We start from the raw sequence: 27661 nt of genomic DNA on the forward strand, positions 1-27661 counted from the left end.
AATATGTCCATGCATTCTGAATTACTGCAGAGAGACCAAGGTGTGCATGATCCAACGCAAGAACTCCATGATTTCTCCCTTTTAAAAAAAAAAAAAAAAAAAGATTTTTTTAAATTAATATTTTATGTATTCTTTCAAAACGAGTCCTTGCTTTCTTCCGCAGTTTGTTGCATCTCTTTCGTGAATTCACTTGTTGAACCTTTTTTTTTTTTGTTGTCATGAAGGTTGTGCCACTGCAGTCCTTGTGACCTCTGCTGGAATGGGAGAGATGCTTCTACAGTTACTGGTGGGATCGGTAAGGAAACCGTGTTGCGTTTGTTATACGTAACCTTGACTGGGTTTAACAACGTTGACCTTTTGTGATTTTGTGGATTTTTTTGTTTTGTTTGTTTGTTTAACTGTTCCAGGTGATCAACACACACGGCAGTTACAGCTTCATGTTGTGTGGTATGATCTTTGGCTGCATGGGCTTCACATTCTTCCTGGCACTTCTTTTAGTTCAACACAGACACAAAAAGTACTTAGCAGGTACTATTGCTTTTTAATTACTTATGTTACTGGAAATGCGTTTGTTCAGGGCGATCAGTTATCAACAGAGATGTAACCCTTTGTGAACCCTTTTGAATTTTTTCTATATTTCTGCAGAAATATGACCTGAAACGTTATCAGATTTTCACACAAGTCCCGAAAGTGGATAAAGAGAATTCGCTGGTATAATTCTGAATTCATTTTTCCATTAATGGTGGCAAATAGTCCTGGCCCAGATGCTGCAAAACGGGCCCAAACAGCCATACTACCACCACCATGTTTTACAGATGGGATAAGGTGCTTATGCTGGAATGCAGTGTTTCCCAATAGCCTTCTGGCTTGTCCACAGGATCTTTAGTGCAGTGCAGATGGGCAGCACTGCTCTTTTTGGAGAGTTTCACTTCTGACTCCAATTTCACTTTGAAATTAACTGCTAATCCTAGAGGTTCACATACTTTTTCCACTCACAGATATGTAATATTGGATCTTTTTCCTCAGTAAATAAATTACCAGGTATAATTGTCTTTGTAAATCTTGTGTGAAAATCTGATGATTTAGGTCATATTTAAGCAGAAATATAGAAAATTCAAAAGGGTTCCCAAACTTTCAAGCACTACTGTACCAGTAAGACTGTTCTTTTCTGGAGAAACCATCTGTTGTAGGTTCAACATGGAAACTTTCTGGCAGAAAAATTTGGCAATTTTTTTTATTGAAAAGATGTTTAGAAAACTAGACTTGCTGAATGAACAACAGTGATTTTATAATAAAAATAAAATAGCTTTAACAGCTCTGCTACGGTATTTTTCGAGAGCTTGAGTCAGTCTGTTGAAATACTTTGTTGCGTTCATGTGGACCGTGGTCTACCAGTTGATGACCCCTGTTTTTCCACAGAGATAAACTAAAGAACCTGTTAGAGTTGCCTGTATGCTATGCTGGTAAGGAGGATGATGATGATGGAAAAACTGTTTTAAGGTTTCTTTATTGTCTGTCATTGAACAGCTGCTCCCAATGCCATCCCTGAAGCAGAAAGGTCTGGGACTAACGAAGCTGAACACTGAGTGCCTGGTGGCGCTTCGGAGTCGGACCAAAGATGGAACAAACAGACCAAGATGGTCTCCGTCTGAGACCGTTCCGTAGGAGGGAAGGGGGCAAGACTGGATCGTAGTCACTGGTTTGAGACAATCCTCAAATCCTGAGAAGTGTTGGACCTTTTATAGAACTGTAGTTACATAAAGACCAAAGATGATTTGTTGTTGATTTGTGTGCATAAAGCAGGCAGATGTGCCTGGGGAAATAGGGGCTTTCGCTTCCAGATCTTGCTGTCGTTGCCAATAAGGGAAGAAAAACCTACCACTTTCCTCCTGTTTGGACATGTTTGGTATGTCAGTTGGGCTAAGACTTGTTAAAAGCTTATTTTGAGTATTCTGGAAAGCTAAATTTATACCATCACAGTTTGCTTGTGATGTTTGCAACTGATTTCTGAAGCTGTAAATAATTAAACAGTGCAAATGAACAAATAGAACACTTTCAATCTAGTTTAGTTATAAATCTCACATTAACAAATGATGCACTTTTTATTTGGGGGGAGGGGGGAATTATAATTTTTGTGGTTAAGATGGCATTCATTAATTATTGCTTGGGGGGGAGGAAAAAGTTAAATGGATTATAATGTCCAAGATGTAGGAAAATCCAGCAATGCAGTGATTAAACTTGGATCAGATGTATGGCATAAGCTTCTGCGTGAGTTCTTGTTGCGTGTTGTACCATGTATTGCCTGTGGATGGTCTTTTTTTTTTTTCCCTTTTCTTTTTCTTTTTTCTTCTTCCCCACAGATGTCAGCGATTTCCCAGTATACACTTTCCCTACATGACACATGGGTAAACTTTGCCACTTATTAAATTCTGAAACTGCAATACTTCAGCCAAATAATGAAGTTGAAATTATTCCTCCAAGTTCTGTATGAGCTAACTTCTTATTTATTAATTTTTCAAAGTACCTCTGTGGGAAATATTTCTACCAAATTATACCACAATGCTGTTGCGTTCTTGCATCTGATTGGTCAGATCAATGCACTAGTTCTCATTTTTAAAGTAACAGCTTACACAGGGACTCCCATGTAGACAGATCTTCTATATAATACCAATTAAAAAAGGTTATTTAATAGAGAAATGTTTAACATTTTATTTATGGAAGGAGTCTCCAGTGTCAGTGCTACATTTTTTGGTGAGAGGAGTTGGTGTGGGGTTTTTTTTTTTTCTTTCCCAAATCTATTACATTTGTGTACAGGGGGGGGGGTGGAGGTTGTTTAAGCAGAGCGAAGGTTTATAGTTGTTATAATGTAACTGAGAACAGTAACTAACTTGTCTCGTGGATCTTCCACAACATTAATGTAACTATAAATGTATAAAAATTAGGATGTGCTGTACATAAATCGAATTAAGGGGAACAGCTGTGGTATTAATGATAAACACTTAGATACACGCTGTTATGGGAAATTAATCAAGTTTAGGATGGTAATAGAAACTCTGCTTCATCACACCAACGTTATTTTTCTAGAACAGCACATGCCCAAGTGTTTATTTCTCACATAATGTTTAAAAGTATCTAACAATAGAATAGAGGATCAAATATTTAGAGTCCAGTATCCAGAATTTTTGGTCCAATTACCAGTCATTTAATCAGTTATTCACATTCCAAACATTGACAACTTTTTTAAAAAGCATTTATTTTAAACAGAATAAATTCTAATAAGATCAGATCTTCAAGCAGAGACTAAAATGCAAGCGTGCTTTTGCATGCAGAAAGTCATAAAATGCAGATCCTACTAGTTTCTTGGAAAAGCTTCCTCGTATTGTGCTGGGTAGCTGCAGGCATATTGGGCCATGACCTTTGACCGTGAAGAAGCGGTGGTAGGGTTTTAAAATGCCAACGTATTTTTAATATTGGCTGTACAGCATTAAATAGCTGCTTATTTGCTTTTGTCTGGGCTTCACAGGTGTCAAAGCTGCCAAAGTTAACACAACAAACCTCAGACACGGGTTTTTGATTTTTTTTTTTTTTATTCAACGTCTACAATAACTATTAACCCAAATCGACAGTTGTAAACATTTGCGCTGGTTGTCACAGGTTGGGACAAAACATTAGAAAATAGCATTCGGACCTAGTATCATTGTTTTTCTTTACAGGCCAAACAATATTTACATGATATGTTTAGGACTGCTCACTTATCAGGGGGGAGGAGGGGGGGTTATTACTTATTTCACTAAATTTACACTTGTGCATCTTGAAGGCATGATTGTATGACCCCACATCCAGATTCTTAGAAAACTATATTCTTAAGAAAAATAGATTAATTTATAGATTAATGAATGGGCCATAAAGTAAGTATAACTTTGGAAAAAGTAAAAGATGTAGGTGCATAGATTCTTCTTTTGTAGTAGGGAAAATGGAGGCACACTTTTTTTTTTTTTTTTTTTTAAGTTTTTTCCAAGTCTGAACAGAATTTAAGTGCCACAGAGAAAGTTAACACTGAAAAGTTGTACACAAAAATATATTACAGAATTCTGGGAATGCTACAAAGGTTTAACTAAAAGGGGAACGGGGCGGGGGAGGAACGACCCTATTTTGGAAAAGAACATCTGGAACAAATCACTTAAAATTACATAATATTTACACACAAGCAGACAAACGTAGAAAAACTATACATCAAATGTCAACTTTTTTTTTTTTTTTTGGTGGCAAAATATTTCAATTACAAAGTATTTTAATAGCTGTGTAATAAACAGGAAAGAATATAGGGGGGGCTCCCAGTAATCTCCCATTTCACATCACACACTAAATAGGTGTGTGTGTGTTCAAAATACACACTGTAATGAGGGGTGAATACTTTTCTAGGAATGCTCAAGTCTAATAATTAGATCTGGATTTAATCATTTAAAGCGTATGGAGGAAATCTGAGGTTGCAGCTATTAAAGAAAACTCATTACAAAGTATATCCACTTTCACTTGGTTGCTGCTACTTGGAGGGGGCAAAAAAAACAACCCAATGTTTGAAAAAGTCACAAAAACTTATTGCAAAATAAACAGCCTGAAAACCATCATTTCCAACTTTGAGGTGCCTATGGTCCTAAAACACTCACGTTACACGGTAAACCTCATTAGCTTAAGTAGTTAGCATATGTTACAGCTAATATTTCTGTGTTCTGTGTAATTTTGTAAAGTCTGTAGCTCTGTAAAGCACCGACGGCCAAAATATTGACCACTGAGAAACAAAGGAAAGAAGAAAAGAAAAAAAAAACGCACTTCGAATTCACTAATTCACGTTTATTTCATACTTTTCACTTTTTAATCTTTTAAATTGTATTTATATAAAAATTTGACATCTAGTTTTTTTAAAAAAAAATAGTTTTAACTGATGAACATTTAAATGTTAATTTTGTTATAAACCAATAAAGCAAATCTTGTTGATTATGTATTTATATTTGTTACTTAGTAATCGTAACATAAGCATTAGAAAGAATGCTTATTAGAAAAATTTAGCAGCTATATTTTGCATGACTTTTTAAAAACAGCTTTGATGTCTGGGTTTTTTTTTTGTTTGTTTTCATCAAAAAAATTATTTTAGCTGAAATTCTAAAACTAAAATCAAATTAAGTCACTTGTTTATTTTGCCTCTTTTTATCCATCTTTTTTATGTAGTTTTATTATTGGCTGTGTATTTATAATGCCCATGTTCTCTAACTATGCTTTGTTTATAAAGTTAATCACTGCACGTCAAGTTCCACACACACTGCATAAGTGCTTGGTATTTGAAAGTATTTAACATACCTGAGACTCAGTCTGAGATGCTAAATAATTTCCGTTTCATAATCTTTTACTCTGTCACACATTTGACACTGAGCTTTAGGTTAATTTGCTCTTCAAGTGCTCGCAGTGCGCGTGTGCACTGAGCGAATAACAATGCCAGGCTGCGTGTGGCCGTGAATCCAGTTCTGCGTTTGAGTCGTGGCTTGACGAGATCCTAATTCAACACAATGATAGAGGTAGGATTTTGCATTGTGCAAATATTAGATATGTATTTCCTGGATTTCATCATAGCTGTAGGAATTTGCTGGCTTTAGTAATCGAAAGAAATTTATTTGACAAAGACGCCACGCTGCAAATGTAGAATTGTAGATTGTAGAAGGTGGAAACTTATGGAATGAGAAACATACCACTACAGTGTGAATTTATGTGTTACCTACAAATCTTTACATGAATTTGGAAATAAAGTTTTGTAGTTGATTGAAATCATTAATAGTGTATTCCATGGCTGGAATTTGTGTCCAAGGCTTCAAATACAAGATGATAATCAAGTGTAGAATTTTTTTCAAAACACTACATCTGGGGACTTCAGGAAAACAAAGGAGCACATATTTGACTTCTCAATTCAGTCTGAGCCAATTCAGTCATGTTTTGAAAATTCAAGTCTGAATTTGAAGAACTGAGTCTGAAATGGACTGTGCCACCAAAAAACTAATTTGAGTCTTCTATACCTGATTATTATAAAACTAAATTTGAAACCATGCACACATTCAAACCATGGAATACAATTTCAATTTGATGTAATTCAACTATAAAAGTTCATTTAGAAATGCAAAATTATACTTTTAAATTCAGATTGTAGTGACATTTTTCATTCCATAGAAATTAGCTGTTGTCAATTTGTCAACAAAAGTACCAAATTAAAAGACCTGGCTGTTTTACACAGTTGTAAATCTATGCCTTGTTTCTACAGAATATTTGCACCAATCGGAACTTGAATTTCATACATTTCATTTATATTTAAATTTACTTTAAATATTAAATATTTGCTTCTATTATATATATTTCTACTCCTTTATGCTTGCATGTGAAATTAAGTTCAACCAAACTGAACCTGTATGCAAGTCTTTTAAAACCAGATTCATATTATAATACACATTTGAAAATAATATTATGCACAAATTTCACGTTCTATTTATTTATTTATTTTCTGGTGGCACAACACTTCAATTCAGATTCAAGATTGTATGTAAAAGTAAAGCACAGATTCAGCTATTGAGTTTTCAGCCTAATTGAATCTGAATTCGATGCGGTGAATTAGAAACGTGGCGCCTGCCAAAATTTACATTTTGACTATTTTAATGTTTAATTTTTTTTAAAAGCATTAAAAAATTCGAAAGTCTAGTGGCTTAAATATAATTTCCAGATATTCTTTCTATTTCTTTGTCTGTAAAGTTACAAAAATAGCTTTTCCAGAAGAATCCAGGGCTGTTTTTATTTATTTATTTATATATATTCTTTTTTTTTTTATTCACTTTTGACACCTGAATTCAACTTATGTCTTGAAACCTCCATGATATACGAATATATCTCTTGAAAAATAGTAGGATTGCTATAAACCGTATTTGAACAGCCGATACAAAAATAAGCATCTGGATGTTTAGAGTCCCTGTGTCTTATTTTGTCATAACCAAACTAGATTACAATCTCGCGATATTTCTGAAAAGAGTTTTAAATGTCTGAGGCTTAATTAGTGCGTAAGTGCATTGTTAAGTGACTGATACAAGTGTTTGTGTATCAAGTTGCTTGTAGATTTATGGCAACAACAAAAAAAAAGGTGCAAAATGAATGGATTGACCTGACAGAGAGGCAATTTACATATGACGCCTCACGATGGAGAAGTAGGGATGCATCGATAGTCACCTTGTATCAGTAAAATAGGTAGCTAATATGCTTTAAAATCAACTTGGCTAACTTTTATACAAAGAATATGGTTTCCTGATCGCTGTTTAAACTGGGGCAACATAAAATAAGCAAAATGGTCTGTATGTGATTAGATACTAAGCAGGTTACTCATTTCGGTATCTACGAGCACCAAGAAACATACTTGGTCAGGGCAATCGATGCATCCCTATGTAGAAAGTATAAAAAGAAAATCAGTGTCACGTAAGAATCGCTGTAATAGGAGTGAAAACTCCTGAAGAAACAAACTGCGATAACAGTGATTCCCTGAAAGCCAATCTCCGAAAACAACACAAACACTAGCAAATTGAAATGACGGAGAAGTTAACACTAATCCTTTCGGGAACTACGCTTCGATGGCTCGACGACCATTTGAGCAAAGAGAACACCATCACAACTCTCCCTCCAGGCTGAAGACGAAGTTCCACATGAAACCCGTAATGAAGGTCCTAATTACTTATCGCCTTCGTCACCAGAAGGGAGAATTTGGTCAACAGGTAACACGCGGTGGGTCTGCATCTTAACACGGACAAACAAAGGTGTGGGATGAGGATGTTTTGTGTAAAGGCAAACCCACCAATCGCAGCAGTCTATTTTGCTTTTTTTTCTTCCTTTTTTTTATCCTCTTATGTCTTCTGTGGATCTGGAGAAATCGGTCCTGGCGTGTTGGTGCCGTCCAGACTGTGTACCGGCACTGAGAACTGGCTGGAGCTCAGGACGGACGGAAACTACGGAGATAGAGGATGCAAAGAATATCAAGGAGGGAAAAAAAGGGAGTCAAAACTTCAGTATCAAAGTCAGCCACTAAAAAGCTTATGTGTATTTACTTACATACTTAGGTACTTAATTGCATACTTATTTACTCACTTGAGTACTTGCTTGCTTGCTTACCTATTTAGACACTCACCGTCCACTTTTATTAAGAACACCTCTATACTTGTCCGTTTATGCCGTTATCTAATCAGCCAATCATGCAGCGGCATAAAGTCATGCAGATACAGGTTAAGAGCTAAGAGTTAATGCTCACATCAAACTGGGGGGGGGGGGGTTGATCTCTGTGACTTAACTGTGGTTCAAGCTACCAGGAAGTCTATAGTAGCTCAAATAATCACTCTTTACAACCGTGGTGAGCAGAAAAGCATCTCTGAATGCACAAAACATCAAAGCTTGAGGTGCACAAGTTAGAACAACAGAAGGTTCCACTCCTGCGGTCATGTGGTCTTCTGCTGTTGTAGCTCCTCCACCACAAGGTTTGAAGTTTTGTGTGCTCTGAGATGCTTTGCTGCTCAACACGGTTGGAAAGAATGATTGAGTTACTATAGACCTCCTCGAACCAATCAGCCATTTCCAAGGCGTTTCCACTCACGGAACCGTCGCTCACTGTGTTTTTTGCACCATTCTATGTAAACTCGGGTGGGTGTGTGTGTGTGGGGGTGGGGCGAAGTGTGGAAATTCCAGATCAGCAGTTTCTGAAATACTCAAACCAGCCCATCTGCTACTGCCAACCATGCCACGGTTAAAATCACGGAGATCACACTTCTTTTTAACTTTTTTTAAAAATACATTTTGTCTTTCTCGACTGCCGGCACACAATTTTACGTGTAATCCTCTGAGCCTGCATTGTTTAACTTTTTTTTCCCTATTTTAAAGACGAGGCTGAAAAATAAAATAAAACAAACTGAGCACGGTGACTCACACTGGCTGGACGCAGAAGACGGATTAATAACAGGATGTGAAGATGAGCTGAAAAGAAGACTCACCTGAAAGAGTGTGTGCGCGCCTTGTCTTCGGGCCGGGCTGATGGGAGCAACGGGACTGAGCGTGCTCCAGAAATGGATGTTGGAGAGCAGAGGGCTTGGTGTGAGCAACAAGGGTGTCTACGGCAAAACCAATAACAACCAATCAGCTACCGTGCTTACCTTACATTCCTGTTCTGTTCACTGTTTAGCTGCAACATTTTATTTTAAAGTACATAGTTATTCATCTTCATTTCAGTTAATAGCTGTAAAAAAGAAAAATCTCTATACACAACACTAATGCAAATATAACCCACAGAATGGCATCGGCATCTTTCTATACTAAAGCGGTGTTGAATTCCGATTGGTTGGAAGGTGTTGATTTAATTTTCCGTAACAGCAGCAGGTTTATATTAATGCATAGGTTTGAACAGGTATTGCTCCACGTAAACCGATTATATGATGATTTCTGTGTGGAGATGTGCACCATTCATGGAAGGAGTCTCCAGTCTCGGTACTTTCTCACTGCTGAGGGAATGTTTATAGCTGCTGTAATGTCAGGGTAAACAGGAACTAACTTTGTGTTTGTGGACCTTCCACAACATTAAATGTAACTATAAGTGGACAAAAAGTACCATGTCATTCTTTAATAAATAAATAAATGTTAAAATCGCTGTGGGATAGAGCATGGCAGGTAACGGCGCTTCATCATCACACCACCCAGTCGTTGGTTATTTTCTTACGACGGCGTTTCTTGGCACTTTGACACGAATAGAACGTTAAGGTTCGTTTCCAAATATCTTATCGTCGTTTCATATCGGATCAACGTGTAAAAATGTTTTGTTACACTCTGTAACAATGCAACTAGGGGGATGTTTGAGGAACAATGTAAAAAGCACTCTCGTTGTACTTGATTCGTTTTAGGAAATAGAGGAAACCCACACGGGTGTAAGGGTGACAACATAAAAAGTCAAAAACAATACAATCCCTCGTCTGTCACGTAATTTAAAAAAAAAAAGATGGCAGAGAGACAGCTGAGTGCCGTCATCTGGAGCCCAGCAAATATCTGATCATAAAATCAGCCATTGTGTGGCCTTAATGAGGTCATCCATCAAAGCGTCATTCAACCAAATCTCATCACGACCCCTGTGGGTGCGAGTAACCCACCCATGCAGACGGTTTCACAGCAAAACTAACCTCCAAAACTGGTGCGTTACTGCCATCTACTGTCCGAATAACAAGCCTCTGAGTGGAAAAGAGTGAGATTATTAGTCCATATTATTAACAAAAAGCTGTAAGGGGAATATTACAGCCTCCAGAAATGTATTTCACAACATATCGCTTCTGTGGTGGCCTGGGAAAACCCTTCACATGGTCAACTTTGGACATTTCATACTATAGAAATGAACTGAAACTGAAATATCTATCTCTCTTGTTTGCATGTGTATCAACCACAAAAAAAAAAAGGAAAACAACTCGTTTCTTTGCAATTCCTCTGAAAGAAAGACCTACCTCTACATTTATATATATATATATATATATACACACACACACATATATATATATATATATATATATATATATATATATATATATATATATATATATATATATATATATATATATATATATATAAACATTGCTGAGAAAACAAAGAATTATCAACATCATACACATCAGTCTCCTGGTGAATGGTTAATTAATATTAATTAATCAAAAGTAATTCAGTAAATATTATGAAAAATCACAAGAAAACACATTAATTCATCACAGACTTAACTATATTTTTTTATTCATATTTAAAACAATAAGGGAAAAAATATAATGATTAAATAACAAATCATTTATTAAGTGCTTTTGCTTAAAGACGGATTGGTCCGCTATTTTCTCACGTGATCGTGATGATTTACGGCAAGCGCGACCTGAACAAACGGATTTTCGACACGTGCCTAGAAAGGAATTCTGCACTCGGGTGGCATCGGCAAATTGCGAAGCTACTGTGAGTTATAGAGCTCTGACGGAGCCGCTGATTTCAGTGCAATAGTGGCGTACTGTGTGGTGTTGAAAAAAATGGATGAAAAAAAAAACAAGGTGGAATATAGGATTGTAGCCGCTAAGTGTCGGGACAGTCCTCGGAGAAAACCGCCGTATGTGCGGCAAAAAAAAGGAGAGAGAACGCAATCGCACGTGATGCAACATTGTGATGATTTTGTGACCTGTAATCAAAACACTGGCAGTAAATCAAAGACCTGGGATGGAGGGAGGATACTGACCTGCAGGAAGGCCGGCGTGAGCGAGGCTGTAGGGAGCGACGGACTGGACAGGTTGAGTGGACTCAAGTCCGAGCTGCTCACCAAAAGCGTGGGCATGATCTCCAGCCCTCGGGGCTTCTTTGACGTTTTGCCGCTCTGACTACGGCTCAGGTACAGAGACAAGTCCGAACAGCTGGATTCAGATGAGGGCTGAACCTGGGGCAGACAAGTGTCAAACATTCAGCGTATATGGAAGGAGTCTCCAGTGTCAGTGCATTGTCAGACCACGGGAAAGTCTTCAGGATAGAGGAGTTTACACATTGTGGTTTCTCGGTAACTTGACAAGCTGTGTTTTAGGTCTTATTATCTTCAAAGGAGAATTTCGTGATGGATTGACTTTATAGCTGCTATAACACAAGTAATAACAGGAACTAACTTATTCCTCAGCATTACAGCTGGTTCACACTGAGACATTTCTCACAGCGTTTTTTTTTTTGCGGGCGAAGCGCTGAATCTAAGTGCAAATTCACTCCCTGACAGTAGATGGCGGTCATTGAAAAGCAGAAATACCCTGATAAACAAGCTGGTGCTGCACGACTTTCCGTTTCTGACATCCGCTTATCACTGAGAAGAAGAAAAGTGCCAGTATTTACATCTTTGAACGCACTTTCTGCGAACCGGCTCACTGAAAATGGATGTTACGTCTGGAAATGTATGGTATTTGGTGATTTGGCCATGGCAACACATGCTTCTTTAAAGATAAATCCTTGTTTAAAGTTCTTATTTTAAACAATATACTCTCTTTATATAAGTAACGATCTGAATACATTCAAAGTCACAGCAATAGCACTCGCATACTTTTGGGACGGGGTGGGTGTATAGAAGGCAACTATTGTTGTGCCCAAACAACGTTATTGTTCCTGCAAATTGATGAGGTGTTGATTGAATATGAATAATCTTTTTTTTGTGGTTAATATAATAATACAACGATGCAATTATGGTGCACTTAGGTATTTGAATAAGAGGTCAAGAATATTTATATGCACACACACACACACACACACACATATATATATACACATACACACACACACACATATTATCTCACAAAAGTGAGTACACCCCTCACATTTTTGTAAATATTTGATATCTTTTAATGTGACAACACTGAAGAAATGACACTTTGCTACAATGTAAAGTAGTGAGTGTACAGCTTGTATAACAGTGTAAATTTGCTGTCCCCTCAAAATAACTCAACACATAGCCATTAATGTCTAAACCACTGGCAACAAAAGTGAGTACACCACTAAGTGAAAATGTCCAAATTTGGCCAAAAGTGTCAGTATTTTGTGTGGCCACCATTATTTTCCAGCACTGCCTTAACCCTCTTGGGCATAGAGTTCACCAGAGCTTCACAGATTGCCACTGGAGTCCTCTTCCACTCCTCCATGATGATATCACGGAGCTGGTGGATGTTAGAGACCTTGTGCTCCTCCACCTTCCGTTTGAGGATGCCCCACAGATGCTCAATAGGGTTTAGGTCAGGAGACATGCTTGGCCAGTCCATCACCTTCACGCTCAGATTCTTTAGCAAGGCAAAAGTCGTTATCATGCTGGAATACGTCACTACGGCCCAGTCTCTGAAGGGAGGGGATCATGATCTGCTTCAGTATGTCACATTACATATTGGCATTCATGGTTCCCTCAATGAACTGTAGCTCCCCAGTTCCGGCAGCACTCATGCAGCCCCAGACCATGACACTCACAACACGAAGCTTGTATGCCTCACCTGGTTGCCGCCACACACGCTTGACACCATCTGAACCAAATAAGTTTATCTTGGTCTCATCAGACCACAGGACATGGTTCCAGTAATCCTTAGTCTGCTTGTCTTCAGCAAACTACTTGCGTGCTTTCTTGGTCATCATCTTTAAAAGAAGCTTCCTTCTGGGAGGACAGCCATGCAGACCAATTTGATGCAGTGTGCAACGTATGGTCTGAGCACTGACAGGCTGACCCCCAACCCCTTCAACCTCTGCAGCAATGCTGGCAGCACTCATACGTTTATTTCCCAAAGACAACCTCTGGATATGACTCTGAGCGCGTGCATTCAACTTCTTTGATCGACCATGGCGAGGCCTCTTCTGAGTGGAACCTGTCCTGTTAAACCGCTGTATGGTCTTGGCCACCGTGCTGCAGCTCAGTGTCAGGGTCTTGGCAATCTCCTTATAGCCTAGGCCATCTTTATGTAGAGCAACAATTCTTTTTTTCAGATCCTCAGAGAGTTCTTTGACATGAGGTGCCATGTTGAACTTCCAGTGGCCAGTATGAGGGAGTGTGAGAGCGATGACACCAAATTTAACACACCTGCTCCCCATTCACACCTGAGACCTTGTAACACTAACAAGTCACATGACACCAGGGAGGGAAAATGGCTAATTGGGCCCAATTTGGACATTTTCACTTAGGTGTGTACTCACTTTTGTTGCCAGTGGTTGAGATATTAATGGCTGTGTGTTGAGTTATTTTGAGGGGACAGCAAATTTACACTGTTACACAAGCTGTACACTCACTACTTTACATTGTAGCAAAGTGTCATTTCTTCAGTGTGGTCACATGAAAAGATATAATTAAATATTTACAAAAATTTGAGGTGTGTACTCACTTTTGTGAGATACTGTGTGTATATATATATATATATATATATATATATATATATAAAATATATATGTGTGTGTATGTGTGTCCATTGCAAAATAAATACAATGCACTGTCAATCATCACATTATCATTTGCATATTTTCAGGGAAGTGACAAAGAAACAAAGTATTTACCTGTAGCTGCAGCTCTGTAGGCTGAGAGGAAATGGACTCGACGTCTGTGTCAATGATCAGCTCCTTGGAGTCGGCGAGTGTGCTGGGAGAGGGCGAGGGACATCCCAGAGAAGGAGAAATGCCTGAGAGGATGATGTTCATTGGTGCTGCGTCAGTACCAGAGTTCACCTCGAGCGGCGTGGTGGGAGTGAGCTGCTTTTCCTCGGGCTCTGATGTCTGGATCGGGGGCTGAATCGGCTGCGCGGGCAGAGTCGGCTTCTCCATCACGCTCTGTGTAGGCGCTTTCAACAGAGGCGAAGTCCCGAATTTGATGACCGACGGAGGCTGCGCGGCTTCCTTCTTCTCTGCCATCTTCTCTCCTGGGTTTTCCATTTTGATGGACTTGAAGAGCTGCGTTCCTGACTGGAGAGAGGTCAACGTGAAGGACGTGTACAGACCTGAGTGGATGTAGTCGTTCCGGCCAGACGATTTGGGTTGGCTCGGAGCCGCACTGCCAGGTTTGAAGGTGTCCTTGGTCGGTTTGTTGCCCACTGGTTGGCCTTTGTTTGGTTGTTGCTCGGGAGAAGGAAGGGGACTCGCTTCGGTCCCCTCAGCTCGGGCTGCGTAATCAGCTTTTAAAATGTCCGGGTAGGAGACGAAGCGGTATACAAACTTCTGCCCGTTTACTTTCTTAATTATGTTCTGGGAGAGGGAGGGGAAACATTTATTCAGAAGAGAAGCAACTTTCTGAATGGATTTACGTGGACATGTATATAAACAAATTACGGATACATAAAACTCATGCGTCACTGACCTTGTCGTAGTAGTAGCGCAGGGCTCGGCTCAGCTTGTCGTAGTTCATGCTGGGCTTGTTCTTGCGAGCGCCCCACAACTTGGCCACCTGCTCAGCCTGCAGCAGCTTGAACTCGCCATCCTCGTTGGTCCAGCAGATGAGCTGCTCATTGCCAGGGTCCAGCAGCAGCTGCAGCAGGAACTGCCACAGGGTCACTGAGCTGTCCATGCTCTCCTCTATGAGGCAGAAAAACAGCCTACGTTATGTATAACTACCTTGCTATCCACCAACGCTAGGAATTGCGCCGTGGTCACCGGCCGTGCCTTAATTCTCGAATTGACTTGGCTTTTCTCAGATATCTTGATAAAGCTCAAGATGGACGTTCTTACCACTCATTTAACAAACAGTAAACGTTGGGTCATGACGGACCCGGAAGTGGACAGATAGTGAAAACCGAGTACTCTTGATCTGAGGGCTACACGACTACTCGCTCAGCGTGATTGTGCTGCTGAGTAACCAAGAGCCAAACCTGTAACGACAAACCGCAGTGCGTGTTTCACTGTAGAAGCACTATTTTACAGCAATGTTGGTTTGACGGCACTCGGCTGTAGTTGACTATGTTGAGTAGGACTTTTCAAGTCGATTGGGTGGCGGGGGGGCATTTTATTTGGCTTTTATTTGTTGGCGGTTGAAAGATAGCAAACAAGCCCAGAATCGCTCCTGCGTGCAGATGCGAGAACTCACTCCAAGCTTTTCGAGCCACCAATCCAGCTACAGGAATGTTTTTTGGGTTTTTTTGGATACTGGAAGAAACCCACGAGCAGACGGTGCGAGACATCACACGGAGCTCAGGATGGAACCCTGGAGCTGTGAGGAAACACCACAATCCACAGTGCCACCTTGTCTTGTATCAGCACATCCTTACGTCTTCTTTAGTTTCTCCAACCACCATGTAGGATCCTCCATCATAATCCTCATGGATGTCCTTATCCATGAAAGGATTAAAACACCTTTAGAAAGCTAGAACCTTCCAGATTATCCCTATTTCAGTGTCTACAGACATTGTAATTACATTCTAATTACTCCAACCTCAACAAGATCATTAAAATGAATGAGCAGTGGAACTGGACTTGGCTATTTGATTATGTTGTGATTTTACTCAACACTGCAGTTGTATTATTATTATTATTATTATTATTATTATTATGACCTGGTTTAAAGTTAAAGCATCTAACACAGCTAGCAAAAGTGCACACGTAGCAGTCTGCGACCAAAGTTCACTGGCTAGCTAGCAACTCAGTTAGCTACTTAGCTAGCGAGCTAGCAAGCACAATTATTTTAGCCACATTTTAGCTTGCTTAAACTGAGTATTTTTGCGTCAGTGGGGAGAAATAAACACCATGTACACTTGAGCTTTCAGTTTCCATACAGTTAAGTGCTAGCAAGCACTTAGCAACGCGCTAGCTAGGTAACTCTTGCTAACTTATCTTAGCTTTCCAGGTAAACAAAACTAGCTACTTAGATAGAAAAGAGTTAGCAGTCTGATCATCAATACAACGCCAATAATTATTTATTTTAACTTGGGTTGTTGTTTTTTCCTGGAGCGACTTGATAAATTAGTTTAGGGGTTTGGGAATATTTGGAAAGGAGACTAGCTAACCAGCTAAACAACTCACCTTGCTAGCTACGCTAAATTAGTTATGAATATTCCGCTCAATTATTCATAATCATACCTGCCCAATTTGATCCATCCAAAATATCTGAATTCTCGCGTCGTAACAAATAAAAAAACAGTCTTCAAGCCATTTAAAGGATTAAAACTCCGAAAGTATTATTTTGGTTTTAATCCCATCCCCTAGTTTTGTCTTAAACCAAAAACAGGAAGTCTACGTTTCATTCCTGTACTGAGTGAAGTAAAACCGGGGCTTGGGCTGTATCCTAATTTCCTCCCACCGTCTAGGCATTGTACACTTTATACAGCACAAAGTAATGTCTCTAACGACCTAACAAGTGCACTATGTAAAGTACACGGCGGTATTTAAGACGCGACACAGGAATATTAGTAGAAATGTAGGAAGGATTGAAAATGGTTTCAAACAAATCAACAAACAAACAAACAATCAAGTGGGGTGGCAAGGTTTATTTCAGGGGTGGCAGCTGCCACCCTGAGCCACTTCTCAAACCGCACCCTCTCGTAGATTTGAGCAACAAAGTTCAGAAATAACAATAATCTTAAATTGATTTATCTGTGTATTTACGTTAGATGTATTTGGATTTGCCTTTGTATTGATCTGTGATGGTGTGTGAAAACAACCCCATGGATTATATTAATACTTGCCAACTCTTTTCAGGGGAAAGATGCTGACGGCTGTTCAAAAAAGTCGCTGTCACCTGATGACATCATAGATGGACTGGCAGATTCACAGTCGCTGTGATTGTTTGCATATCGAAGCGTATTACATAAGAAGGACGGTTTTCGTAAGAAACCTAGAACATTATGGAATAGAGGTTGTTGTTTTTTCCAGAATAGAGAGTAATAGATTAAAACATATTTCTTAATGATAGTGGTCTTCTTTTGTCACAGCACCTCAATCAATCTAACAGTTTATGTATTTACAAAACTATATAATTTCTACCAAGAATGTAGACAAAATGAAGCAGTGGTAGTGAGGAGCCAGTTACGGATGGAAATCTTGCTTTAGTATTTGTAAATATTGCCAAGAAGGGAGTTTAAAATGAAGAACGAAGAAATGCATGTGTGGACAAGTAATGGTGATCACTGATTAGTCATTGGGGAAAAATCGTGATCAGTGATTGTCGTTTGGAACTATGTTGATGAGTGATTAGTCATTGAGAACAATGGTGATCAGTGGTTAGTCATCAGGAACAATGGCAATTAGTGATTGTTTATTTGTGCGGTTGGTTGTTGGGAACAGTGAAGATCAGTGGTTGGTTGTTGAGAACAATGGTGATCAGTGGTTGGTTGTTGAGAACAATGGTGATCAGCGATTGTTTGTTGGGAACAACGATGAGAACTGATTGGAAGTTGGAAACAAAAGTGATCAGTGATTGGTCATTGAGAGCAATGGTGGTCAGTGGTTGGTCATCAGGAACAATGATTAGTGATTGTTTCTTTGTTGTTTTTTTAACAATGGTGATCAATGGTTGTTGAGAACAAAGAAGATCAGTGATTAGTTGTCGGGAACAAAACGACGTGAAGTGATTGGAAGTTGGAAACAACAGTGATTGTTGGGAACATCAATGGGCTCACACAAATGTGATTCAGTCAGATCTTACACACTCATATTCACTTGAGTGAATTTGCTGTCCCAACTTTTATAACCAGCAGCTGTGATGCAAGCTGTAGAGCTGTATCAAGTAGTCACTAGGACTTGTCGCTTGGCTCTTTTTTAAACATAAAATTGCTAAAAGGGTCTAAGAAGTGTACAAATCTAACAGCAAGGTAAAAAAAAAAAGAAAAAAAAAGAATGGTTGTGTTGTCATTATTTTGTCTGGGAAAATAAACCAACAGTAAATAGCTGTGCGATAAAACAGCAGGCCCACAGCTTTCAGAAGACCTTTTTATCGATCAGACATTTTTTTTATTCAGTCCCTACACCCGTCAAAATCTGGTGATGCATCAACAGGTTGAGCGCATCAACAATAAAATTATCCTCTATTAGAAAATGGGGACATTTTTTGTTGACAGTTAAACCTAGGTATCAAAAAATGGGCAAAATAGGCCTAACATAAAAAATCCAGTACGACATACTGTACCATTACTGTAAACGAACATTACAGTACGGATGCTGTAAATATTAATAACAGTACCTACCTGCCAACTCCACTACCAGTAAGTTAGTGTAAATGTACAGACATATTTTTTTAAACAGTGTGCATCAGAATCAAATCAAATGTTGAAATTCCCACCTTTAAACTTCTCCATCTCCAACGGCTTAATCTTTTACAAATGCCCAGGTTTTTTTTTTTTTTTGACGATGGAATGGTATTTTAAACAAAAACAACAGCTGGCTTCTGAACCTGCCAGTTATACCGAGTCTGCTATGCTTTTTAAACCCACACCAGGCCTTAAAAATTCACCACAGAGAGCCAGACATTCCTGTTTAACAGGCTGTCCAGCTTCCAGGGCCGATACTCAGATTCCTTTCCCACATGCTTTAGACAACGCTACAGAGACAATCTGCTACGGAAAAACCCTCGAAACAGCTTCAATTCGGAGACTCTGGTTGGGGAGGATAAACGTGTAATCCAGTACAACAGGCAATATATTACAGTGTCTGTAATATGACATATGTAATATCTTTAATATGTAAAAACCGAGCTGCTTCACCTCCGGTAATTTATCAGAACAACCCAGAAATAATCTTTTCTGACTTTTCCTGGAGGAGTTTGGTCTTTGACAAGCGGGCGACCATATTTTAAACGGAAAAAAAAAGACCATCTACAATATATAACATATATAAAGCGTACCTACATAGGGCCTTCATAACATGTTCATAAGCTTTGCATAAATCTCTGTCATAAGACAACGCTGGAGAATTCATGTAGAGCTTATGTCAAAAATTGTGCAGTCCCGTTAAGAGGTTTTATATAACGTGTATCTGATGTCACAAGAAAAGTGAATAACCCTGTTATAATGCATAACGGAACGACATGTATTCTTCGACATAATGCATAAATAATTTTCTCTGACTTTTGCCCGATGAGTCTGGTCTTTAAGGAACAGGCTAACATGTTTTAAAAGAAAAAGGTAGAATGCTTTAACGGGTATCTACACAGACCCTTCATAAGACATTCATGAACGCCGCATAAATCTCTCATAAAGCAATCACGGAGGATCCATGTAAAATTTATAAAGCAGTCATTTCATTCCCATTTACATAGTGACATATATGGGCTTCTGAAATGCGTAGAAAGTATACACTAGTGCTTCATAACAGTGTTATAAAGGCATGATTGAGTTCGAGAACAATATGGGATAATAAATAAATAAATAAATAAATAAATAAATAAATGAATGAATAAAAGAATGAATTAATGAATGAAGACGTAGAAGCTGTACATTGCAACGGCATGGTGCTTTATATTAGTGTCCTAAACCCAAATTAACACAAGTCTTTCTATTAAGTAGATATATAAATACAAAAGCTGGCATAACAGGTCAATACTTAAAAGAAAATGGCATAAAGCATCACAAATGTTCTTTTGATCATTAGACAAAAAAACAACAAACACAACAACTGAGAGCTCTTCTATAACCTAAATCATAAAAACTGTAACGTCACCTCACAAGTGTTGGGGGGAAAGTCTTATATAAATTCTCCAGAATTGCTTTATACTGTAAGAGATTTATGTAATGCTTGTAAATGTGTTATGAACAGCCAAAGCAGTGAAAGGCGCTCTATGTATTTGGTCTATAAAAAAAAACAAGCTGCTATATTTTAAAAATGTCACATTTCAAGCTCTATACAGTACTTATAAATACTGTTTTAATATTCAAGGTATCTACATGTATCATAATACATTCATTACACACACACACACACACACATATGTATGTGTGTGTGTGTGTGTGTATATATATATATATATATATATATATATATATATATATATATATATATATATATATATATATATATATATATATATAAATAAAATGAATATGTAAATGATTCTGGAGGATTTAAAAAAATTAATTAAATAAATAAATAAATAAATAAATAATGTGCAAATTATAAGCTAGCTTTTAGTATTGATGTTAACATGTACGAGTTTGAATATAAACCTTACATAAATCCTCAAGAAAGGCTTTATAAAGAATTCATGAAAGAAGATGTAGAATTTGGAAGAAGAATCGAGTCCTGTCATTAATGTAAAAAAAATAAAATAAATAAAACATAAAACCTCAGTTTTTCATATTTCATAAATAAAAATCCCTCCAATTTCCTTTAATTACTTTTTTTATAAAATGCTTATGAATGTGTTATGAAGGCCCGTTCCTTCAGAAGAAGTGCAAATTGCGTAACAGTTTTTATGCAACGTGAAAGAACTGCTAGAGCTTTTCAGTGAATTGCTTCTTGTTTTATTGTCGTACATAGGAAAATAACATTTATTTTCTTCAGTTATTCAAAAAAATATAACCTAAACATCTCCAGTTACATGGCTGAGCAGCTATACTGGATGGCTTTAATGTTGAAATTAAAGTGTTAATGCATTAACGCGAGTCTGGTAAGGCAAAGGAGAGAGAGGGAACGGACAGGGAGATGGCCAGCTGCTGAGAAGGAAAAAAAAATTGGAAAAAAAAAATATATATAGCACATATCTCCAACAAAGTAGTGAAAAATCAAAAGAGGTCATGAAACGTGTTTCAATACTGGTTTTAAGATGCCCTCATTGACGTCCTCTTAGCAATCTGTGCATGAACTTGCGACACAAAATCCAGATTGAACGTAGAAACTCCAATGTTACGTTCACTGCCAGTCGAAAGTTTATGAATATGCTATTAGAATTTTAGTTCAATCGACCTCATTTTAAAAAGTGTTTATTATTAAATGTTTGGTGACTTGAGAAATATTAGCAATGACTATTATACTGGAACAATCTAAATCTAAATCTAGTCAAATCTTTAAATCACTCGAAATACTCAGAGAGCATGATATGCCAAAAATATATCACATATATCGTATCACATCACAAAGACATTTCTACGATACGCAACGTGTGTCACGATATTAGAAATGTCGAGCAGGACAGCAGTAGTGCTGTGTCAAATAAAGGGGGGGGGGGGGGGGGGGTTGGGGGTTATTTGGTGTCTACAAAAATGAATGACTCCACAATGCACAATGAAAAAGGAAAAAAAACATTTCTATAGATTTAGAATGTTTTTTAAAAACCAAGTACAAAATTTGATCGTTAAAAACATTTTGAATTATTAAAAAAAAAAAAAAAAAAAGAGGTATCACAAGATCCGTGATATCTCAGAAAAAAAATGTATTGTGGCGTAATTTATCACGATATCGATACTATATCGTCACACTGCCACGCCCTTCTAATTAGACACTTTAGGCACCACGTAGTTTTGCTTTCACAGTTAATACTAAGAGCTTTTATCGACAGGCTTAACGTCTTTACCCTCCAAACGCGTCCACCTTTAATAAAGCGCTCATTTAGAGTCGTGTTGGGGATCCAATAGCGAGAAGATTACTCTTTCCTTTCCGTTTACTTTCCTTTATTCTGAATCGTGTTATTGAACTGAAACAAAACATCCAGGTGTTCAAAAAAAATGTTTCGTTTTTTTTTTTTATTGACAGCGTCTTCAATATTTGTTATTTTAATTTACACCACAGCACTGCCGAATTCTGGATTCTGATTGGTTGGGAGGTGCTGATTAGTTTTCTATTACGGCAACTCGAACCGTACCACAGCTGCAAATCCCACGGCCCACGTAAACGGATTTTTTTTAAAAAAACATGAATTATTGTTGAATCTGTAAGGAGACGTTTATTTAACGTTTACGGAAGGAGTCTCCAGTGCTAACGCTTGATAACAGTCTAAAGCTGTAACAGACGAGGTTGCATTTTGCGGTTTCTCAAAAACGTGACAAGCTGCGTTTTATTAAATTGTCTTATCAACTTCGGGAAATGGCGAGAGACGACGATGAAGGAATGACCATTCAAAGCTAGTATAACGTAAGCGATAACAGGTGCTAATTTGTTTTATGGACGATTGGAGAATTTGGAATTGTTGATAAATAGCTGTGCTACAAAAATACCAAAACACTTCCGTATGTATTCCTACAACATCACGAATGTCGTTTGTACAGTATTCCTTAGGTTTTTGTAATGGCTCTGGCTTTTTAAAACACCTTTGTCCACCATTTTGTTATGTTTTTATATAATCGTAAAATAAAATCGTGTCGGAACGCAGTGATTTCTGTCCTATGGCCGACGATTTCGTTACTTTCGCAAGATTCCGCCCTAGCGGAAGTGACGAGGGTGTACTAAATACAGTATTGAAACAGACAACATAAAAGCACCCTCGTTATGTGACACCACCGACCACTGTAACATGTTACTCGACGTCCGCTCGTACAAGAGCTGGAGTTAGTAATTAAACAGTGAAAAGTGTAATTAACCATAACACCAGATGTTCCATAAAGGCAATAGTGAGGAAGATTTATGAGCTATTGATCAGCTCTCTTTAAATGAATGGAACTTAAAGGACGGAGTAAAAAAAAACAAACAAACAAAAACCCTTCACTGATTCATGATTTACAATCATAACAGGATAGCTTCATTAATATCGAAACGTTAGAATACGAAATACGAAACATTCATCTGCTCCTGATGAACTGAAACACTATACAGCTCTGCTCTTAAATGTAGCTTATAAACCTCAAGTTTGGATTTGCTGTCCCTAGCAGGGATGCATCGATACCGTTTTTTGAACATTTCCTTTTGTGTTTCAAACAGCGACCATGAAAAGCGCACACGTAGCGTGTTCGTGTGTTTACGCTACTAGGGTCGCTCTTTATAGTGTTAGCTACGTAACTTTAAACGAAGTGCTTTAACTAGCTACATTAGTCTGCTCGTATTGGGCTGCAGGGGAAAAGAGCAGGGTTTTGGGATGGTCCAGAAAAGCGCTTTTGTACAGCTGTATTTAAAGTCCCTCGTCGTTAACGACTCATAACGGAAGAACAACCGAGAATAATTTCACTCGTCTGGCGTCGTCTGTAGATATTTTTTCTCGCCTTGTTAGCTTTTACTAGCTGGAGTTTTCTACCGAAGATGGTTTATCAGGAGTAGGAGGAGAAGTAAAGCCACAGATTGATCTGAACGCCATCGTTACTCATGAAATACATCCGGATTGCTGTCTCTCACCGTCATCTGTCCGTTAACCCGACAGCGTACGTTAGTCTTACGTCACATGGTATCAGGTCATTTATTTATTTTATTTGCTCGAGTACGAGTAAATAAGCACAGTATCTGATACCAGATACCGGTATCTGTATCGATGCATCCCTCTTCCTTTAGCTTATGCGTGTTTTTACAGTACGTGAGCGGTAATTCCTTAAAACGTAGTCAAACGCCAAAGTCCCACTGATAACCGGGATCTCTGGTTTGGCATATTAGCCTCTCTCAACAATCTGAAAGAGATGCGAGGCACAGCATAGACGCACTTTAACATGATTTGGTTCAATCAGGGATGTGATTGGGCCGGGAAGAGGACAGGTAGAAAAAAGAAAAGAAAAAAAAAGGGAAATAAAATCAGTAACATCAGGCATTAGTACGAAAAAAAAAAAAAGTAAGAAAGTTACATCAAGATACATCACGGTACAAAAAAAACAATCACACTGGACCTTGCATTGATTTTCAGAGGCAGGAAATGTTAAACCCTTACCTTAAGTGCTATACATTAGATACTATTCCGTGATAGTATAACGATTATCCAATTCAAGCTGAAGTGCATATTTAGAAAAAGAAAAATCAGGATTATCTGATTCGGTTTGTCCGTTTTAGCATACACAGCATACACAAGACTTTTTTTTTTCACCTTTACAAGCCAGTATACATGATGCTTAGGAAAGACACTGCTTTAAATATAAGGCAGTCTAGAGACATGCTCACATCTGGACTTCGAAGCTTGTACAGAGTCCTTTTTCCGATTCAGATTACTAGGGAATATTCACAAAAACGCACCAGTTTAGCACCATGCTTATCCTCGTGCCAGATTTTTGCATCAAAATCTCAGAATTCCGAATTACATCAAGAGCGTACAAGGGTAGTGAGTTGTGTGCAGCGGGGCTGCTTCGGGGCTGAACAATCACATCCCTGAGGTTCAAGTTAGCCAGCGTTAGCACCGAGAAAAGCACAGATCTGGAGAAAACCAAGCAAGAGGAAGAAGGAAGGAAGGAAGGAAGGAAGGAAAGTGGAAAATAAAGGAAGATCTAGCTTTTCCGGGTTTAGTGGAAGGACGGTGCTGCTTCAGATGCTCGGTCTGGCCAGTCTGCTCGCGCGCGGGCTCCTGTGCACCTTAGTGTGTTTGGACAGGTGGTCGCTCCTGGCGAACTTCTTGTCGCACATCGTGCATTTGTAAGGCTTCACGCCCGAGTGCGAACGCCGATGACGGGATAATTCATCCGACCGGGAGAACCTACGAGCATAGTAAGGTGAAATTGTTGGGGTTTTAAAAAAAAAAGAAAAGAAAAGAAAGCAGAAAATATGGACAAAACACACCTCCTGAACAAGAAAATATATTTATGTGTGATTACTTATACATCTATAGTCAACTTCAGAAATACTGGCACCCTTCATGTAAATAAATGGCAATTAATATATAATATAAAATGAAAAAACGCATAAAACAAGTGATATTTTAGAATAATATTACATAATGTCGATAACTGAAACAGGCTAAAAACAATACAGAAACAAAATACATTTGGAAAAAAATTAGAACTGTAAAACGCCTCACCTCCAGCCGCAGTCTGGCCAGCTGCACAGGTACGGCTTCTCCCCTGTGTGTCTTCGGAAGTGAGCCTTCAGGTGGCTGCTCTTGGTGTACATCTTCTCGCACCCTGGATGGGAACACTTGTGCACACGCAGGTTTTCCGTGGATGACCTGGGTGAGCATGGAGGGATGGCTTTGACCAAGCTGGTCGCTGCTATGCCAACCGCCCTAAACGCGATGGGCAACGGGGCGATCTTCACATACTTTTGGTCTTGGCATCCGGTCTCACCCACTATGGGCAGCACGGTCGCAGAGGGCACCGGAGGGTAGAGCAGGGCAACATTCTGCCCACCCTGGACACCCAGCACCAGGTGGGCCACCCGCAGCCCGTTGGCAGGGGGGTTCGTTTGGGGAAGCGGGTGGCTGATCTGCACGGGCTGAATCTGCAGTACCACTGGAGCGCCAACTAACACTGGAGCAGAGCTAGCTGTAGCACTAGTGTTCTGACTAGTGGGGGTTTGGGCGGAAGATTTGACTGCCGTACTGTTTAGCTGACTCGCAGGAGATGGCGCGTCTTTATCTACCGCCTGCTCTGTTTCTGTGTCTGGAATGACGAGGTCTTTTTCTTCCGGATCCATCTTCTCCATCAAGAACTCTTCGATGTCCTCAAGAGTCGGAGAGAAGCTGCTTGAAACGTGCAAGGTGAAATCCGGAAATCTGGGAACTTCCTCCATACCTGAAGTGAAGTCAAAGTTCAAGAGACCATCTTCCTCTTCTTCTTCTTCTTCACCCAGACCGGTGGCAGTGTCGCCCGTCTCGGGGCTGGAGCAGGAGACTGAGCTGCCTCCTTCACTGCCCCCCACCTCCATGCAGGGCAGCTTGAGCAGCATAAGAGAGTCATTAGCAATGGCCACTGGTTTATCACTTAATGAAACCATTTATTACAGTCCGGATATTTAAAAAAAAAAAAAAAAAGGCAGGTGAGTGAGGGAGTGTATCACCGCAGATGCCTCGCTTTAATACCCCTAGAGCACAAGAAAGAAACAAAATTATGGTGGAAGTAAATAACTCATAAAGCATTTCAAAGTGTGTGTATTATTAACATGGGATACACGAATGTAAAATTTAAATAAATGCAAACATAACAGAAAATACTCAATCCTATAATCTTATAATATAGCGAACCGGTACATGAAGAAAATATTTGCAATCAGTATTTAAAAATTACACTAGTAAAAATAAATTACGCGACGAAAAAGTGACGGAAAATGTAAAAGTCGATTGAATACAAATAAGCAGGGAAACCGTAAAGAAGTAAAAATTTAAATTGTAAACTTTTAGCCTATGATATGGTCAAATGGAAAATGATTGGCACACCACGACATGCATAGGGGTGCCGATAATTTTGAAATGAGTGTTTTGCAGAAAATAAAAACATTAAACTAGTGAAGAAGACTTAACGTATTATGTGAAGTAAAAAATGTAAGGCAAAAGAAAACCTACAAGAATGTGAAGTGAAATGAACGCAAAATGTACCATTGAAAAAAATACTTTTGAAAAACGAGCAAAATCTAAGTCACATCGACTCAAACTGGTTTGCCAATAATTTCGCAATTAGTTTTCTAATGCATTAAAATGAAACTATACAACGTCACCATATGTTTAAGCTTTGAACAAGCTCAGTGCATGTTAAGTCATATTTTTTTTGGAGTTAACTGTATATTATAAATATCAAATAATCGATTTTTTTTGTATATTGGATTTCTGTTGCTCTTAAAATGCATGTGTCTTTTTTATTTTATTTTTTCTGTTTTTAAATGAATATTTTGAAAGTCTGTTCTGCGCAAAACGTGCGCAGCCACAATTCCAGTAACGCAAAAAGTGCGTCAGCCCTCCGGATTCGCAAATCGTTTGCGTAAAAAAAATCGCGATGGGATTAAAAGAAAAACTCCGTAGCTAGTTAACGATTTTCTCAGCAAAAATCCACATGAAAAACACCCTACACACGTGTCGCAGAGGAAAAGCGCACACGCGAAAAACACAGTCTGCGTTTTTGCAACGCAGGGTCATCGAGAAGCGCCCCCCATTCCTTTTCCTAAACCCCGCGTGCAACTTTAAACATTACGCATTTAACCGTTACAAAATGACGTATTGTTGCCCATTACCTCCAAAGTGTGACGGATGCAGAGTTCCGGTGTGTAATTAAACAAAACTTGGCCTGGACCTAGGTCCCTTTTTCGTATTATTGTAGCTGAAGATCTCGCCCTTGCCTCGCTTCCATGTTGGCATTTTCTCGGAGGC

The 27661-nt window shown here is 38.7% G+C and overlaps 3 protein-coding genes across 4 annotated transcripts in view; 1 reads left to right on the forward strand and 2 right to left on the reverse strand.

Moving 5' to 3' along the window:
• mfsd4aa (major facilitator superfamily domain containing 4Aa) overlaps positions 1-2252 on the forward strand; it is a 15442-nt gene extending 13190 nt beyond the window's left edge. Inside the window, exons 8-10 of the mRNA XM_017450184.3 lie at positions 225-295; positions 408-528; positions 1528-2252. Coding sequence (XP_017305673.1) covers positions 225-295; positions 408-528; positions 1528-1586 — 251 coding nt within the window. The 3' untranslated portion in view covers positions 1587-2252. The remainder of the gene's footprint in view (positions 1-224; positions 296-407; positions 529-1527) is intronic.
• A 2675-nt stretch (positions 2253-4927) lies between these two features.
• Positions 4928-16816, reverse strand: elk4 (ETS transcription factor ELK4). Of its 2 annotated transcripts, XM_017450186.3 has the most exons (7): positions 16621-16816; positions 14909-15123; positions 14116-14796; positions 11303-11497; positions 10227-10274; positions 9054-9170; positions 4928-8021 (listed from the first exon to the last, which is right to left on the reverse strand). In XM_017450186.3, exons 2-7 carry the CDS (start codon positions 15113-15115, stop codon positions 7920-7922), a joined length of 1350 nt encoding a protein of 449 aa, XP_017305675.1. In that variant the 5' UTR covers positions 15116-15123; positions 16621-16816; the 3' UTR covers positions 4928-7919. The 2 variants fall into 2 exon arrangements, with proteins under 2 accessions (XP_017305675.1, XP_047005490.1); XM_047149534.2 differs by lacking the exon at positions 10227-10274 and having other exon boundaries at positions 16621-16815.
• A 4161-nt stretch (positions 16817-20977) lies between these two features.
• Positions 20978-27661, reverse strand: si:ch211-117k10.3 (Krueppel-like factor 15). The gene is made up of 3 exons (XM_017450183.3): positions 27526-27661; positions 25385-26385; positions 20978-25063 (listed from the first exon to the last, which is right to left on the reverse strand). The coding sequence occupies exons 2-3, from the start codon at positions 26296-26298 to the stop codon at positions 24895-24897; spliced, it is 1083 nt and encodes a 360-aa protein (XP_017305672.2). The 5' UTR covers positions 26299-26385; positions 27526-27661; the 3' UTR covers positions 20978-24894.

The sequence above is a fragment of the Ictalurus punctatus genome, chromosome 21 (assembly GCF_001660625.3).
Source record: "Ictalurus punctatus breed USDA103 chromosome 21, Coco_2.0, whole genome shotgun sequence".
Lineage (NCBI taxonomy): Eukaryota > Metazoa > Chordata > Actinopteri > Siluriformes > Ictaluridae > Ictalurus > Ictalurus punctatus.

Coding starts and splice junctions, on each gene's coding strand:
- elk4 (XM_017450186.3), bottom strand. CDS start 15,115: ATGGACAGCTCAGTGACCCTGTGGCAGTTCCTGCTGCAGCTGCTGCTG. Junction 14,797..14,908: donor TGCGCTACTACTACGACAAG/GTCAGTGACGCA, acceptor TCCCTCTCCCAG/AACATAATTAAGAAAGTAAA. Junction 10,275..11,302: donor TCACGCCGGCCTTCCTGCAG/GTCAGTATCCTC, acceptor TTTTCCACTCAG/AGGCTTGTTATTCGGACAGT.
- si:ch211-117k10.3 (XM_017450183.3), bottom strand. CDS start 26,298: ATGGTTTCATTAAGTGATAAACCAGTGGCCATTGCTAATGACTCTCTT. Junction 25,064..25,384: donor TGGCCAGACTGCGGCTGGAG/GTGAGGCGTTTT, acceptor CTATGCTCGTAG/GTTCTCCCGGTCGGATGAAT.